Here is a 17,676-nt window from a genome sequence, read left to right as displayed (position 1 = left end):
TTCCGCCGGAGGTCACCGCTCAGGCCCCGATGGGCCGATTTGAATATTTTTTTTTTTTTAAAAACACGCAGCAAGCACCTTGCTTGCTGCGTGTTGTACCTGATCGCCGCCGATCCGCCGCGATACAGGGACCCCCCCCCCCCCCCCGACCCCGTGCACTGCCTGGCCAATCAGTGCCAGGCAGTGCTGAGGGGTGGATCGGGAATCCCTGTGACGTCATGACGGGGAAGCCCTCCAGGAAATCCCGTTCAGAACGGGTTTTCCGGACGGGTGATTGCGCCGGCGGCGATCGGAAGGAACAGGAAGGGACGCCGCAGGGAGGGGGTAGCGCTAGGCTAGCTACATGATAAATTAAAAAAAATGTGCAAAAATGTTCGGCCGCGGAAATCAGAACGCCAGGCAGGTTAAGAACGAATCTGCACTATTTAGTGATTTCTTAAGATGTCTGAGACAGTTCTGCACGGATTTCTAAAAAACTACTAATATTTTGTCTCAGATACTCTTGATAAATGTCCCCCTGTATCCCATACTCCAGATGTGGCCTCACAAGTGATTTATACAGAGGGAGTAGTAAACTAGCATCCCATGATTTTATTTCCCGTGTTATGCATTCCAGAATTGTATTTGCTTTAGCTATTACTGCTTGACATTATATACGGTTACTTAAAGAGAATCTGTAATAAACAATACTTCCTCATGGGAGTACTTACCCTGGGAGGGGGAAGCCTCTGGGTTCTAATGAGGCTTCACTGATCCTCTTCACTCTCCGGGATCCATCGCTGGCAGCTCCCAAACAGCGGCAATGTAAATATTTACCTTTCCGCCAGTTGGCTGCGCAGTACAGCGGACCTAATCGGGCTCGACTATTTCCGCCAGAGTCCATCAGAAAGCCGCTACTGTGCCTGCGCGGGAAAGTAATTATTGCAGACGCTACTGCACCACAGTCAACAAGCTTGTCGGCTGATTTTTCGGAGGGCTGCCAGCCCTGGAAGTATCCCCCAGAGGCTGTATTTTTTGTTACAGTTCCTCTTTAACTTGTTAACAACCAGTATTCCCAAGTCTGATGTTCCCAGGTTTAAGCAATGTATTTGATATGGTGCTGTACCTTCCAAGGTGCGTGACCTTACATTGATTGACAATCAATTTCATCTGCCATACATCTGCCCATGTAGTCAAACTATAAATATCCTGTTCTAATATGGCAATATCCAGCTTAGTGTTGATAATTCTGGATACTTTTATATCGTCTTCAAATACTGCAATATTACTCTTCATTCCATCTACTAGGTCATTAATAAATTAATTAAAAAGCACTGGGACCTAGTACTGACCCTTGTGGGACCCCTCTGCTATCCTATCTGCTATGGCTACTGTTACTGGATAATGTTGCATAATTTCCAGTACTGCTCACCTCTCCTGTCAACAGCTTAGTGATCTTGTTGATGGCTTCAAGAACCTTCTTCTTCTTCTTGTTTTCTAGTCTCAGGGAGGTAGTTAGAGGCTCTGTGATGGGGAATGATCTATTGGGATTACTGCTGGGTGTCAGTAGCTCCTGAGATTTCTTCTTCACTACTTCATAATCCTGTGAAATAATATCCAGGAACAATTACCACCAAGTTTATTTCTAGAGTGATGTCATGTGACCTGCCAGAATCCTCCTCACCTCTCCACTCAGGTGTGTGTTTTATTAAAGGCGATAAGAATGATGTCATGTGACCTCCCAGAATTCTGCTCACCTCTCCAGTCACGTATGTACTTTGTTAATAAAGATGAGTGATGTCATGTGACCTCCAGGAATCCTCCTTAAAGAGAATCCGAGGTGGGTTTGAAGAATGTTATCTGCATACAGAGGCTGGATCTGCCTATACAGCCCAGCCTCTGTTTCTATCCCAAACCCTCCTAAGGTCCCCCTGCACTCTGCAATCCCTCATAAATCACAGCCTCGCTGTGGACACACAGGGGGCTGTGTTTATCTCTATAGTGTCAGTCTGCTGCTCTCCCCGCCTCCTGCAGAACTCCGGTCCCCTGCTGATTGGAGGGAAGGGACGGGGGCAGGGACCGGAGCTCTGCAGGAGGCGGGAGAACAGCCGAGACTGACACTACAGATATAAACACAGCCTCACAGCACGGCTGTGATTTATGTCTGATTGCAGAGTGCAGAGGGACCTTAGGGGGGTTTGGGATAGCAACAGAGGCTGGGCTGTATAGGCAGATCCAGCCTCTGTATGCAGATAACATTCTTCAAACACATCTCAAGTTCTCTTTAAGGGGCCCATACACCTAACGATTTTCCTGCCGATATACAGCAGATTCGATCACTGTGATCGAATCTGCTGTGAAATCCTTGCGCAGACGCTGACAGATCAATTTCCATCCGAAATCAATCGTTTCCGTCGATCCGTCCGTGCGGAAGATTTTGCTTGATCGCCGGCGGATCGGGAGTGTGTCGATAGCGGCGTTCGAATGCCCGACGACCGACGCTAGCTGCAATACATTACCTGTTTCGGCCGGCGCGACTCCCCCGGTCTCCGCTGTCTTCTTCTCTGCGCTGGTCTCTGGGTCCGGCTGGCTTCACTGAACTTCCTGTCCCGGCAGGAAGTTTAAACAGTAGAGCGCCCTCTACTGTTCAAACTTCCCCCGGACAGAAAGTTCAGTGAAGCCAGCTGGACTCAGAGACCAGCGCGGAGAAGAAGACAACGGAGACCGGGGGAGTTGCGCCGGCCGAAACAGGTAATGTATGTGGGGGGGTCGGCAGCAGCTTCAAAGATTGTGATCGGTTTTATGCTGAAATCGATTCACAATCTGTTTGCAGTAAAGGCAGCCATACGATCCCTCTCTGATCAGATTCGATCAGAGAGGGATCTATCTGTTGGTTGATCTGATGGCAAATCGACCAGTGTATGGCCACCTTTACTTCTCCCCTCAGGTGTGTGTCTGATAAATAGAGATAAGACTAATGTCTTGTGACCTCCCAGAAACCTCACCTCTCCAGTCAGGTGTGTGTTTTAGTAATAGAGATAAGAGTGATGTCATGTGACCTCCCAGAAGCCTCCTCACCTCTCCAGTCAGGTGTGTGTTTTATTAATGGAGATAAGAGTGATGTCATGTGACCTCCCAGAATCCTCCTCACCTCTCCAGTCAGCAGGTAGATGATCTCCAGTGTGAGGTCTAATATCCTTTTGGTCATGTGACTCCGGTCTTTGTCCATTCTCAGTGATGTGGTCATATAATCTACACAAGGAGCTCTTCTCTGTAGAGTGACAATAAGATATTAATTATCAGGACCATTGGGATCTGGGCTATATATTCGAGATAGGACACATTACACTCAGCATAGGCTCATTATTATATATTCCAAAAAATGCAAGCCTTGCTGATTGGTTGGATTGAAAAAAAGAAACGCTTTTGACGATTATGGTTATGGGCATGCAGATTATTATTATAGCAGACCGGTAAGGTTTTAAAAGCAAAAAGTTAGATACTGACCTCCGGAAACGGATCCCCCAGAAGCTTTACCCCGTCTCCCTCCAGGGGAAGAAGTGCCCCCGAAGGGATACTCACATCAATAGAGGGGAGCCCATCCTCCTCCACCTCACCCTTCCAGCGAAGTGTTCTCCTGAAACTTCTGTTCCAATCCGTTTTTGGGATCACTAATGTACCCTTCCCCCTCCATTCACACTTCAGTTTTTAGGCGCTGTGGGTACGTGGGCGATGTATTTATTTACTGAAGTATTTATATAGTGCAGTCATATTACGCAGCACTGTACAGAGTACATAATGACTTGTCACTGACTGTCCCTCAGAGGAGCTCACAATCTATCTGTGACCCGTCAGCGCAAGTCTACTTTAGTTGACCCAGCAGCATACCTCATAGGAAACAGTTCTCCACTCACAGCACCCTCTTACAGTGTAGTGGGTTGTGATTGGCCAAAAAGAGTGGGCAGAGTTTACTACAACCTATTAGAAACCTAGCAGTCCGAGAGGAAGCCATTGAACTTATCACGTTAGCTGAATTTCCTGCTGGTTTTAGCTAGCTAGCGCCGACCTGTCCATCACCCATTCATCACTCTGTAGCTCCATCCCACATTGCACATATGACAGCGTAATGTGTATTTACACTATTTTAAAAGAGAGAAAAATAGTGTGGCACTCCCATTCAAATACACAGAGGAAGGGAGAAAAAGCAATAAACACTCTCACCACTTCTGGCTGGATCCTTGCTGTCATTCACATTGGGGACGTGTGCTCCGTCATATAACAGGGAAAGGAATAGCAAATCTTTATAATAGTAGGAAGAAAATACGTGCACCTTCCGTCCTCTGATTCCAGTGTTTATTTCAGCAGTGACAAATCCATCACATTGGATCCTTTGTTGCGGTCTTACAATAACATACCGACTTGTGAGACGATGGTGGTGGAGGAGGTGGGTGGCGGGTAAAGACGGCGGAGAGCGACGGCCGTTTTGTGTCGCAAAGACACTGGGTCACGCTGCGTTCCACCAGTGGTGGACCAAGTGCGCTGCGTTCCACCGGTGATGGAACGCAGCGTGACCAGGTGCGCTGCGTTCCACCGGTGATGGAACGCAGCGTGACCAGGTGCGCTGCGTTCCACCGGTGATGGAACGCAGCGTGACCAGGTGCGCTGCGTTCCACCGGTGATGGAACGCAGCGTGACCAGGTGCGCTGCGTTCCACCGGTGATGGAACGCAGCGTGACCAGGTGCGCTGCGTTCCACCGGTGATGGAACGCAGCGTGACCAGGTGCGCTGCGTTCCACCGGTGATGGAACGCAGCGTGACCAGGTGCGCTGCGTTCCACCGGTGATGGAACGCAGCGTGACCAGGTGCGCTGCGTTCCACCGGTGATGGAACGCAGCGTGACCAGGTGCGCTGCGTTCCACCGGTGATGGAACGCAGCGTGACCAAGTGCGCTGCGTTCCACCGGTGATGGAACGCAGCGTGACCAAGTGCGCTGCGTTCCACCGGTGATGGAACGCAGCGTGACCAAGTGCGCTGCGTTCCACCGGTGATGGAACGCAGCGTGACCAAGTGCGCTGCGTTCCACCGGTGATGGAACGCAGCGTGACCAAGTGCGCTGCGTTCCACCGGTGATGGAACGCAGCGTGACCAAGTGCGCTGCGTTCCACCGGTGATGGAACGCAGCGTGACCAAGTGCGCTGCGTTCCACCGGTGATGGAACGCAGCGTGACCAAGTGCGCTGCGTTCCACCATTGATGGAACGCAGCGTGACCAAGTGCGCTGCGTTCCACCGTTGATGGAACGCAGCGTGACCAAGTGCGCTGCGTTCCACCGTTGATGGAACGCAGCGTGACCAAGTGCGCTGCGTTCCACCGTTGATGGAACGCAGCGTGACCAAGTGCGCTGCGTTCCACCGTTGATGGAACGCAGCGTGACCAAGTGCGCTGCGTTCCACCGGTGATGGAACGCAGCGTGACCAAGTGCGCTGCGTTCCACCGGTGATGGAACGCAGCGTGACCAAGTGCGCTGCGTTCCACCGGTGATGGAACGCAGCGTGACCACGTGCGCTGCGTTCCACCAGTGATGAAACGCAGCGTGACCAAGTGCGCTGCGTTCCACCATTGATGGAACGCAGCGTGACCAAGTGCGCTGCGTTCCACCGGTGATGAAACGCAGCGTGACCAAGTGCGCTGCGTTCCACCAGTTATGGAACGCAGCGTGACCAAGTGCGCTGCGTTCCACCGGTGATGGAACGCAGCGTGACCAAGTGCGCTGCGTTCCACCAGTGATTGAACGCAGCGTGACCAAGTGCGCTGCGTTCCACCAGTTATGGAACGCAGCGTGACCAAGTGCGCTGCGTTCCACCAGTGATGGAATGCAGCGTGACCAAGTGCGCAGCGTTCCACCAGTTATGGAACTCAGCGTGACCAAGTGCGCTGCGTTCCACCATTGATGAAACGCAGCGTGACCAAGTGCGCTGCGTTCCACCAGTGATGGAACGCAGCGTGACCAAGTGCGCTGCGTTCCACCAGTTATGGAACTCAGCGTGACCAAGTGCGCTGCGTTCCACCATTGATGAAACGCAGCGTGACCAAGTGCGCTGCGTTCCACCGGTGATGGAACGCAGCGTGACCAAGTGCGCTGCGTTCCACCAGTGATGAAACGCAGCGTGACCAAGTGCGCTGCGTTCCACCGGTGATGGAACGCAGCGTGACCAAGTGCGCTGCGTTCCACCAGTGATGGAACGCAGCGTGACCAAGTGCGCTGCGTTCCACCAGTTATGGAACGCAGCGTGACCAAGTGCGCTGCGTTCCACCGGTGATGGAACGCAGCGTGACCAAGTGCGCTGCGTTCCACCAGTGATGAAACGCAGCGTGACCAAGTGCGCTGCGTTCCACCGGTGATGGAACGCAGCGTGACCAAGTGCGCTGCGTTCCACCAGTGATGGAACGCAGCGTGACCAAGTGCGCTGCGTTCCACCAGTTATGGAACGCAGCGTGACCAAGTGCGCTGCGTTCCACCAGTGATGGAACGCAGCGTGACCAAGTGCGCTGCGTTCCACCAGTTATGGAACTCAGCGTGACCAAGTGCGCTGCGTTCCACCGGTGATGGAACGCAGCGTGACCAAGTGCGCTGCGTTCCACCGGTGATGGAACGCAGCGTGACCAAGTGCGCTGCGTTCCACCAGTGATGAAACGATGCGTGACCAAGTGCGCTGCGTTCCACCGGTGATGGAACGCAGCGTGACCAAGTGCGCTGCGTTCCACCAGTGATTGAACGCAGCGTGACCAAGTGCGCTGCGTTCCACCAGTTATGGAACGCAGCGTGACCAAGTGCGCTGCGTTCCACCAGTGATGGAATGCAGCGTGACCAAGTGCGCAGCGTTCCACCAGTTATGGAACTCAGCGTGACCAAGTGCGCTGCGTTCCACCATTGATGAAACGCAGCGTGACCAAGTGCGCTGCGTTCCACCAGTGATGGAACGCAGCGTGACCAAGTGCGCTGCGTTCCACCATTGATGAAACGCAGCGTGACCAAGTGCGCTGCGTTCCACCGGTGATGGAACGCAGCGTGACCAAGTGCGCTGCGTTCCACCAGTGATGAAACGCAGCGTGACCAAGTGCGCTGCGTTCCACCGGTGATGGAACGCAGCGTGACCAAGTGCGCTGCGTTCCACCAGTGATGGAACGCAGCGTGACCAAGTGCGCTGCGTTCCACCGGTGATGGAACGCAGCGTGACCAAGTGCGCTGCGTTCCACCAGTGATGAAACGCAGCGTGACCAAGTGCGCTGCGTTCCACCGGTGATGGAACGCAGCGTGACCAAGTGCGCTGCGTTCCACCAGTGATGGAACGCAGCGTGACCAAGTGCGCTGCGTTCCACCAGTTATGGAACGCAGCGTGACCAAGTGCGCTGCGTTCCACCAGTGATGGAACGCAGCGTGACCAAGTGCGCTGCGTTCCACCAGTTATGGAACTCAGCGTGACCAAGTGCGCTGCGTTCCACCATTGATGAAACGCAGCGTGACCAAGTGCGCTGCGTTCCACCGGTGATGGAACGCAGCGTGACCAAGTGCGCTGCATTCCACCAGTGATGGAACGCAGCGTGACCAAGTGCGCTGCGTTCCACCAGTGATGGAACGCAGCGTGACCAAGTGCGCTGCGTTCCACCGGTGATGGAACGCAGCGTGACCAAGTGCGCTGCGTTCCACCAGTGATGAAACGATGCGTGACCAAGTGCGCTGCGTTCCACCGGTGATGGAACGCAGCGTGACCAAGTGCGCTGCGTTCCACCAGTGATGGAACGCAGCGTGACCAAGTGCGCTGCGTTCCACCACTGATGGAACGCAGCGTGACCAAGTGCGCTGCGTTCCACCAGTGATGAAACGCAGCGTGACCAAGTGCGCTGCGTTCCACCGGTGATGGAACGCAGCGTGACCAAGTGCGCTGCGTTCCACCGGTGATGGAACGCAGCGTGACCAAGTGCGCTGCGTTCCACCAGTGATGGAACGCAGCGTGACCAAGTGCGCTGCGTTCCACCATTGATGGAACGCAGCGTGACCAAGTGCGTTGCGTTCCACCGGTGATGAAACGCAGCGTGACCAAGTGCGCTGCGTTCCACCGGTGATGGAACGCAGCGTGACCAAGTGCGCTGCGTTCCACCGGTGATGGAACGCAGCGTGACCAAGTGCGCTGCGTTCCACCGGTGATGGAACGCAGCGTGACCAAGTGCGCTGCGTTCCACCGGTGATGGAACGCAGCGTGACCAAGTGCGCTGCGTTCCACCGGTGATGGAACGCAGCGTGACCAAGTGCGCTGCGTTCCACCGGTGATGGAACGCAGCGTGACCAAGTGCGCTGCGTTCCACCGGTGATGGAACGCAGCGTGACCACGTGCGCTGCGTTCCACCGGTGATGGAACGCAGCGTGACCAAGTGCGCTGCGTTCCACCGGTGATGGAACGCAGCGTGACCAAGTGCGCTGCGTTCCACCGGTGATGGAACGCAGCGTGACCACGTGCGCTGCGTTCCACCGGTGATGGAACGCAGCGTGACCACGTGCGCTGCGTTCCACCGGTGATGGAACGCAGCGTGACCAAGTGCGCTGCGTTCCACCGGTGATGGAACGCAGCGTGACCAAGTGCGCTGCGTTCCACCAGTGATGGAACGCAGCGTGACCAAGTGCGCTGCGTTCCACCATTGATGGAACGCAGCGTGACCAAGTGCGCTGCGTTCCACCAGTGATGAAACGCAGCGTGACTAAGTGCGCTGCGTTCCACCGGTGATGGAACGCAGCGTGACCAAGTGCGCTGCGTTCCACCAGTGATGGAACGCAGCGTGACCAAGTGCGCTGCGTTCCACCATTGATGGAACGCAGCGTGACCAAGTGCGCTGCGTTCCACCATTGATGGAACGCAGCGTGACCAAGTGCGCTGCGTTCCACCAGTGATGGAACGCAGCGTGACCAAGTGCGCTGCGTTCCACCGGTGATGGAACGCAGCGTGACCAAGTGCGCTGCGTTCCACCAGTGATGAAACGCAGCGTGACCAAGTGCGCTGCGTTCCACCGGTGATGGAACGCAGCGTGACCAAGTGCGCTGCGTTCCACCAGTGATGGAACGCAGCGTGACCAAGTGCGCTGCGTTCCACCAGTGATGGAACGCAGCGTGACCAAGTGCGCTGCGTTCCACCATTGATGGAACGCAGCGTGACCAAGTGCGCTGCGTTCCACCATTGATGAAACGCAGCGTGACCAAGTGTGCTGCGTTCCACCGGTGATGGAACGCAGCGTGACCAAGTGCGCTGCGTTCCACCAGTGATGGAACGCAGCGTGACCAAGTGCGCTGCGTTCCACCAGTGATGGAACGCAGCGTGACCAAGTGCGCTGCGTTCCACCAGTGATGGAACGCAGCGTGACCAAGTGCGCTGCGTTCCACCAGTTATGGAACTCAGCGTGACCAAGTGCGCTGCGTTCCACCATTGATGAAACGCAGCGTGACCAAGTGCGCTGCGTTCCACCGGTGATGGAACGCAGCGTGACCAAGTGCGCTGCGTTCCACCAGTGATGAAACGCAGCGTGACCAAGTGCGCTGCGTTCCACCGGTGATGGAACGCAGCGTGACCAAGTGCGCTGCGTTCCACCACTGGTGGAACGCAGCGTGACCAAGTGCGCTGCGTTCCACCGGTGATGAAACGCAGCGTGACCAAGTGCGCTGCGTTCCACCGGTGATGGAACGCAGCGTGACCAAGTGCGCTGCGTTCCACCGGTGATGGAACGCAGCGTGACCAAGTGCGCTGCGTTCCACCGGTGATGGAACGCAGCGTGACCAAGTGCACTGCGTTCCACCGGTGATGGAACGCAGCGTGACCAAGTGCGCTGCGTTCCACCGGTGATGGAACGCAGCGTGACCAAGTGCGCTGCGTTCCACCAGTGATGGAACGCAGCGTGACCAAGTGCGCTGCGTTCCACCATTGATGGAACGCAGCGTGACCAAGTGCGCTGCGTTCCACCAGTGATGAAATGCAGCGTGACCAAGTGCGCTGCGTTCCACCGGTGATGGAACGCAGCGTGACCAAGTGCGCTGCGTTCCACCAGTGATGGAACGCAGCGTGACCAAGTGCGCTGCGTTCCACCAGTGATGGAACGCAGCGTGACCAAGTGCGCTGCGTTCCACCATTGATGGAACGCAGCGTGACCAAGTGCGCTGCGTTCCACCAGTGATGAAACGCAGCGTGACCAAGTGCGCTGCGTTCCACCAGTGATGGAACGCAGCGTGACCAAGTGCGCTGCGTTCCACCAGTGATGGAACGCAGCGTGACCAAGTGCGCTGCGTTCCACCAGTGATGGAATGCAGCGTGACCAAGTGCGCTGCGTTCCACCAGTTATGGAACTCAGCGTGACCAAGTGCGCTGCGTTCCACCATTGATGAAACGCAGCGTGACCAAGTGCGCTGCGTTCCACCGGTGATGGAACGCAGCGTGACCAAGTGCGCTGCGTTCCACCAGTGATGAAACGCAGCGTGACCAAGTGCGCTGCGTTCCACCGGTGATGGAACGCAGCGTGACCAAGTGCGCTGCGTTCCACCAGTGATGGAACGCAGCGTGACCAAGTGCGCTGCGTTCCACCAGTTATGGAACGCAGCGTGACCAAGTGCGCTGCGTTCCACCAGTGATGGAATGCAGCGTGACCAAGTGCGCTGCGTTCCACCAGTTATGGAACTCAGCGTGACCAAGTGCGCTGCGTTCCACCAGTGATGGAACGCAGCGTGACCAAGTGCGCTGCGTTCCACCAGTGATGGAACGCAGCGTGACCAAGTGCGCTGCGTTCCACCGGTGATGGAATGCAGCGTGACCAAGTGCGCTGCGTTCCACCAGTGATGAAACGCAGCGTGACCAAGTGCGCTGCGTTCCACCGGTGATGGAACGCAGCGTGACCAAGTGCGCTGCGTTCCACCAGTGATGGAACGCAGCGTGACCAAGTGCGCTGCGTTCCACCAGTTATGGAACGCAGTGTGACCAAGTGCGCTGCGTTCCACCAGTGATGGAACGCAGCGTGACCAAGTGCGCTGCGTTCCACCAGTTATGGAACTCAGCGTGACCAAGTGCGCTGCGTTCCACCATTGATGAAACGCAGCGTGACCAAGTGCGCTGCGTTCCACCGGTGATGGAACGCAGCGTGACCAAGTGCGCTGCGTTCCACCAGTGATGGAACGCAGCGTGACCAAGTGCGCTGCGTTCCACCAGTGATGAAACGCAGCGTGACCAAGTGTCTTTGCGACACAAAACGGCCGTCGCTCTCCGCCGTCTTTACCCGCCACCCACCTCCTCCACCACCATCGTCTCACAAGTCGGTATGTTATTGTAAGACCGCAACAAAGGATCCAATGTGATGGATTTGTCACTGCTGAAATAAACACTGGAATCAGAGGACGGAAGGTGCACGTATTTTCTTCCTACTATTATAAAGTAATGTGTATTTACACTGAAGGAGATTTAAGTGTTGGACTTATTCTGATCTGAGGGGCATAATGGCGTGCGGGATTATCAGGAAGCCTAAGTAATATTTATTTCCCTGGTGCTTCCATGGCAGCATACTATGGGTTACAGGCCCGCCCCTTAACCCCATTGGACATACTAACTATAAAATGATTGAGGAAGCATAGACCACCATTCTTTTTTGTTTGTCCTCCCTTCCCTATGGACATATTTGTTTCCTAATTTAGCTATCCCGCAGGGTTTATCCCTTTCCCTGTGGAGGACTCCAGTAGGTGCTAAATGCACTTCAGTGAGGGCCGGCTCTGATCCCGGAAGTCTATGCTTGTTAAAGACAAGCTATGGGTGCCATGCTGCGCATAAAAAATTTTCTTGCTTTACCTTTCCTTTCTTTCTTTTCTTTCTTTCTGAAGTTGGCTAGGTCCAGTCCTTCTGGACGGGCTGCGGCGGCGGAGAGTCGGCTGTTTTGCCGGTGAGTGCGCGAAGGGGGAATAGAGCTGTGTGGACTGTTGGAGGACGCCGCACAGTACGCTATGGCGTCTTCTCGCGCACGCGCGCGCGCGAGATGTCGGGAGTTTTTCTCTCGATGCCCTGTTCCTCCCCTTCCGCCCTTCTTGCTCGTGGCGGCGGCCATTTTGCTTATGGGCAGGGAGCGTCTGAGCATGCTCGGACGCTCCACAGCTATTTAAACGGCCGCACTCAGCCTGGAAGGTTGCTTTTTCGTAAGCTTCCGTATAGTTTCTGGGAAAGCCTTCCAGGAGTTTCTTCTGCCTGCTGGGGATACTTACCTGGCGCGCTGCATCTATATATTCAGCCTGTTAATATTTCTGTTATAGGTAATTGTATTTCTACTATGGCAGTAATTTTTGAAAAAAAAAAAAAAAAAGTGTATCTATTTTTCATATTGCCTAAATCTCTTCTTTTTCTTTTATGCACTTGCAGCAAACACTTTACCCTGATGGGTGGCACGAAAGATCGGAAGGATGATCGAAGGTATTATGAAAGCTACCTGTTTAAAAAAAAAAAAAAAAAAAAAAGAGGGTCAATGGCTTTATTGAATACTAATTAGTATTCTTTTTAGCCCTTCTAGACCTAAGACGTCGAGTGGACAACGTTCCAAAGAAGCGTCAGGAAATTACCAATCAAGCTCATCATATCATTCTACCAGGAAAAGTCAATCAAAGTCGCGACGGACAACGCCTCAGCCTTATTACAGATCAAGGTCAAGGTCTAGGAGTCGTTCGCCCACTCCTCCAAGGAGACAGTCTCCACCTAAACCACGTGCTTCTGATTGCTGGATGTGTGGCAGAAGAGCAATGCCGGGGAAAATAGTGTGTGAACGATGCTTGCAGGAGAACACTACTAACCCCTCAGAAGACTCGTCCAGAGTACTGCAGTTGATCAGGCAAGCAGTGAGAGAGGAAATATCTGCCCAAGTGTCGATCAATGCATCAGGATCCAATTCTGGGATACCTCAAAATCCATCAACTTCTCATGCGGCTGAGACAGCTGGGTCAGGCCCAATAGAGATTCAAGTGTCGGAAGACTCTAATTCAGACTCTGAGGAACCCATTTCTTTCCAATTCTCATTAGTTGAACCACTAATTAAAGCAATAAAAGACTCAATACAGTGGACTGATCCAGATGATGAATCCATAGAAGTTGGAAAATACTATCCGCAGTTAGCCAAAGTGGGACCAACGTTTCCCCTCATGAAGGAAATTAAAGGAATTATGGAGGAAGAGTGGAAGAAAGTAGAAGGGAAAACATCTTTTTCCAATAGATGGTCAAAACTTTATCCTTTAAAACCTAGGTTCTCAACATGCGGTACGCGTACCCCAGGGGGTACTTCTGATGGGTCCAGGGGGTACTCGGGCTTGATATACTTAACCAAGAATAACAAATTTAGAGATTTAAAAAATTATAATTCTTATTTAAACACCACCAAATTAGTATTTTAGCTAATTAAAAGCAATAATAAATGCTTGCATATTGTTTAGAACCAATTATCATGTACTACGATTAAATATATATTTGTCAAGGGGTACTTGTGATCATGTTTACTATGCTAGGGGGTACTTGGTGAGTACAGGGTTTTAAAAGGGGTACACACTTATAAAATGTTGAGAAACACTGCTTTAAAAGACTCTGACGGCCATCCTTTACTGTCTGCTCCATTAGTAGATGCTTCTGTGGCAAACTTAGCGAAGCACGTGACTCTTCCTTTGGAGGACTCGGTAGCATTCAAGGAGCCTTTGGATCGTAAAATGGAAAACGACCTGAGAAAAACCTATTTAAATGCAGGAGCTGCCTGTAAAACGTCTATTGCCCTTACCTCTTTGTCGCGAGCGATGAAAATCTGGACCAATATAGAGGAAGCGGTTAAGTTGGGAGCCGATGTAGATCAAGTGGTTTCAGCGTTACTCTGGTTACGGTCGTGGAATGCTGACTCAACCTCAAAGCAAACGTGGGTGAAGATTCCCTTTAATGGAAAAGCTCTCTTCGGGGAAAAGCTGGACTCAGCAATCTCCAGGAAAACTGGAGGAAGATCAGGTGACATTCCCCAGGACAGAAGAACTAGGAAGCAACGCTTTACACAGAGACCGCAGTTTCAAAAGTTCAGAAATATCAAATCATATAAACCTGGAAAAGAATATCAGAGAAGGTGGCAAGGGGCTCAATCATCTTTACCGAAATCAGCAAAACCTACTTCAACTAGTCGTCAGACTCTGGGGAAGTCCTTTTGAGGCCTTGTCCGCCCACACTCCTCCTGTCGGTGCGAGGCTAAGTTCCTTTGCTCGAGTGTGGGCGGACAAGGTCTCAAACCCTTGGGTCCTGTCGACCATAACCCACGGTCACAAGTGGGAGTTCAAATCGGCTCCAGGAAACATATTCATTCCGACACACCTTCCCGTATCAAAAAGAAAGAGATCATGTCTTCTTCAGTATATAAAACAATTGGTGCAACAGAACGCAGTTCAGGAGGTTCCACCCTCACAGAAAGGCAAAGGCGTCTATTCACCTCTCTTTTTGGTTGCAAAGAAGTCCGGGGATTGGAGGCCTGTGATAGACCTGAAGAGATTAAACAAGCACATTCTTCTCCCAAGATTCAAAATGGAGTCACTCCAGTCAATAATTCTTTCCATTCAACCAAACGAATTCATGATCTCCATAGATCTAAAGGACGCCTACTTTCATATTCCAATACACCCTCAGTTTTCTCGGTACCTGAGATTTGTTCTTCAGGATCTGCACCTACAGTTTGTGGCACTCCCCTTCGGTCTGTCAACTTCTCCGAGGACCTTCTCCAAAGTGCTTCAAGCTCCAATAGCTCTTCTCAGGCAGGATGGAATCCGCATATTTCACTACCTGGACGACATTCTGATAGTATCAACATCCCGGGAGAAACTGTTATCGGACACAAAATCGGCCCTACTACTCCTGCAAAGTTTAGGTTGGGTAATCAACACTCAAAAATCACCTACCCGGACCATGGTTTCCCTGGGAGCATATTTTGACACAAATGACAACACTGTGTCTCTTCCTACAACAAAGATTCCATCAATTCTCCAGTGGGTTCAGAATGCTCGTACAGCAGTTTACTTCTCGGCCAAGCAATGCCTTCAACTCTTAGGGACACTGTCTGCAACAATTCCGATGGTGCGCTGGGCACATGCTCATATGAGAGGTTTCCAACTTCCCTTTATGCTTCAATGGAACAAAAAGGATATGCACCAACCGATAAGAATTCTGCCACAAATGAAGCTTTCACTTCTTTGGTGGACACAGATAGATCACCTACAAAGGGGCTTTTCACTGCTTCCAGTGGAATGGGTGTATGTCACCACAGACGCCAGTCTCTTCGGTTGGGGTGCATGGTGCCAGAATCAAGTGGTGCAAGCTCAGTGGCCGTGTCATCCTGTTGCAAAAAATTCGAACTTCTTAGAATTGAGAGCAGCCCGGCTAGGCCTCGAAGCATTCATTCACTATCTTCGAGGGAAGTCAGTTTGTATAAGAACGGACAATTCAACCACAGTAGCATATATCCAACATCAGGGTGGAACACACAGTCAAATTCTTTCTCAAGAAGCAGCTCTACTGTTGAATCTACTGTTGAATTGGGCGGAGGAGAATTTGTCACTTCTCAAGGCAGTTCACATCCCTGGTCATCTGAATACCAAAGCGGATTTCCTATCAAGAAATGTGGTAGACAACAACGAATGGTCTCTCAATCAGGAAGCTTTTCATCTAATATGTCAAACTTTTGGGAAGCCACAACTAGACCTTTTTGCCTCAACATACAACAAGAAAGTGCATCAGTTTTTCTCCCGCTTTCCTTCACCGACAGCCCTCGCAGTGGATGCATTATCCCAACCGTGGCCACTGGTCCTGCTATATGCCTTCCCGCCGGTTCCCCTAATATTTCGCTTCCTGCGCAAGACCATGGTGGAGAAGGCAACGGTTCTGGCAGTTTTACCTTATTGGCCAAACAGACTTTGGTTTCCGCTTCTGTTACAGTTGGCCCATTCACAGCCGCTGTTTCTCAAGAGCTCTCCCACCTTGCTGGCACAAGGACAATTTCTTCATCCGGATCCAGACAAACTTCATCTAGCAGCATGGATGTTGAAGGGCAGAGGTTTGCAAACCTAGGGTGTTCGCAAGCAGTGGTCGACACTCTACTGAAAGCGAGGAAACCATCTACTAATATGGTGTACAAGAAAGTGTGGGAGAAATTTGTGGAATATGCTTCAAAATCTAACTTTGACCCTTTATCAGCCTCAGTGTCTAATGTATTGGACTTTCTCCAGGCTGGTCTAGAGATGGGGCTAAGTTACAATACCCTGAAGGTACAGGTCACGGCTCTCTCTTCTCTTTCTGGACAAAGGTGGGCAATGAATCCAGTGGTCAAGCAGTTCCTAAAAGCCGCTTTAAAACTGAAACCACCTAAAAGAAACTTCTACCCGAAATGGGATTTGCCGATTGTATTGGACTATCTAAGCTCTGCTCCTTTTTGTCCATTGGAAGTTTGTTCCTTCACTAATTTGACATACAAATTAGCCTTCCTACTAGCAATCACGTCGGCAAGAAGGGTGTCGGAACTGAATGCTTTGGGAGTCTCTGACCCGTACATTGTGTTCTATCACGATAGGGTAGTTTTAAGACCAGTTCTAGAATTCCTTCCCAAAGTGGTCACAGTTTTTCACCTTGATAATGAGTGGACTCTTCCAGCTTTCTTTAATGAAGGGGATCCTTCTACTCCTCATCCACTGGACATAGTTTCAATATTGAAACAATACTTAAAGTTGTCCCAACCGTTTAGACTTTCTCAACGTCTTTTGCTTGTTCCTGTTGGTTACAGGAAGGGTAGAGATGCCACTACGAGGACTATTGCCACATGGATTCAGAGGACTATTTGTAATGCTTATAATTCCAAGGGACTACCTCCTCCTCTCCATGCCGCGGCCCACTCAACCAGGGGTATAGCATCTTCCTGGGCTGCACTGGCGGGAGTCTCTTTAGTCTCCATCTGCAAGGCCGCGGGCTGGAAATCGAGCAATACATTTATAGACCACTATAGGGTTGACCCGTCTGTTCTTTCTACAGTTGCTGTGGGTCGTTCTATTATTACTACTGCTACTATTGCTTAATGAATATTATGTTTACCCCTCCCTCTGAGATTTGTGGATAGTTAAATCCCATAGTATGCTGCCATGGAAGCACCAGGGAATTTGGAAAATTTAAGATACTTACCTAAGGAAATTTTCCTTTCCTGGTGCAATTCCATGGCAGCATACGAACCCACCCAGATGGGAGGACGATAGTTACAAGAATGGTGGTCTATGCTTCCTCAATCATTTTATAGTTAGTATGTCCAATGGGGTTAAGGGGCGGGCCTGTAACCCATAAAAGCTGCCATGGAATTGCACCAGGAAAGGAAAATTTCCTTAGGTAAGTATCTTAAATTTTCCAAAATTATGGCATGGGCAGCACAGTGGCGTAGTGGTTAGCACTCTGCCTTGCAGCGATGGATTCCTGGTTTGAATCCCAGCCAAGTCAACATCTGCAAGGAGTTTGTATGATCTCCCTATGTCTGTGTGGGTTTCCTCCGGGCACTCCTGTTTCTTCCCAAGTCTCAAAAACATACAGATAATTTACTTGGCTTCCCTGTAAAATTGTCCCTAGACTGTGATTCATACACTACACAATACATA

At 51.6% G+C, this 17,676-nt stretch overlaps 1 protein-coding gene across 1 annotated transcript in view; it reads right to left on the bottom strand.

Annotated features, from left to right (window-relative positions):
• LOC137537065 (uncharacterized) overlaps nucleotides 1–17,676 on the bottom strand; it is a 338,736-nt gene that overhangs the window by 32,915 nt on the left and 288,145 nt on the right. The window contains exons 41-42 of the mRNA XM_068259210.1: nucleotides 3,131–3,250; nucleotides 1,412–1,582 (exon numbers count right to left, since the gene is read on the bottom strand). Of these exons, the coding sequence (XP_068115311.1) occupies nucleotides 1,412–1,582; nucleotides 3,131–3,250 (291 nt within the window). The remainder of the gene's footprint in view (nucleotides 1–1,411; nucleotides 1,583–3,130; nucleotides 3,251–17,676) is intronic.

The sequence above is a fragment of the Hyperolius riggenbachi genome, chromosome 10, assembly GCF_040937935.1.
Source record: "Hyperolius riggenbachi isolate aHypRig1 chromosome 10, aHypRig1.pri, whole genome shotgun sequence".
NCBI classification, from domain to species: Eukaryota; Metazoa; Chordata; class Amphibia; order Anura; family Hyperoliidae; genus Hyperolius; species Hyperolius riggenbachi.
The sequence above is the reverse complement of the archived record's forward strand: the minus strand, read 5'-3'. Positions and strand labels throughout refer to the sequence as shown.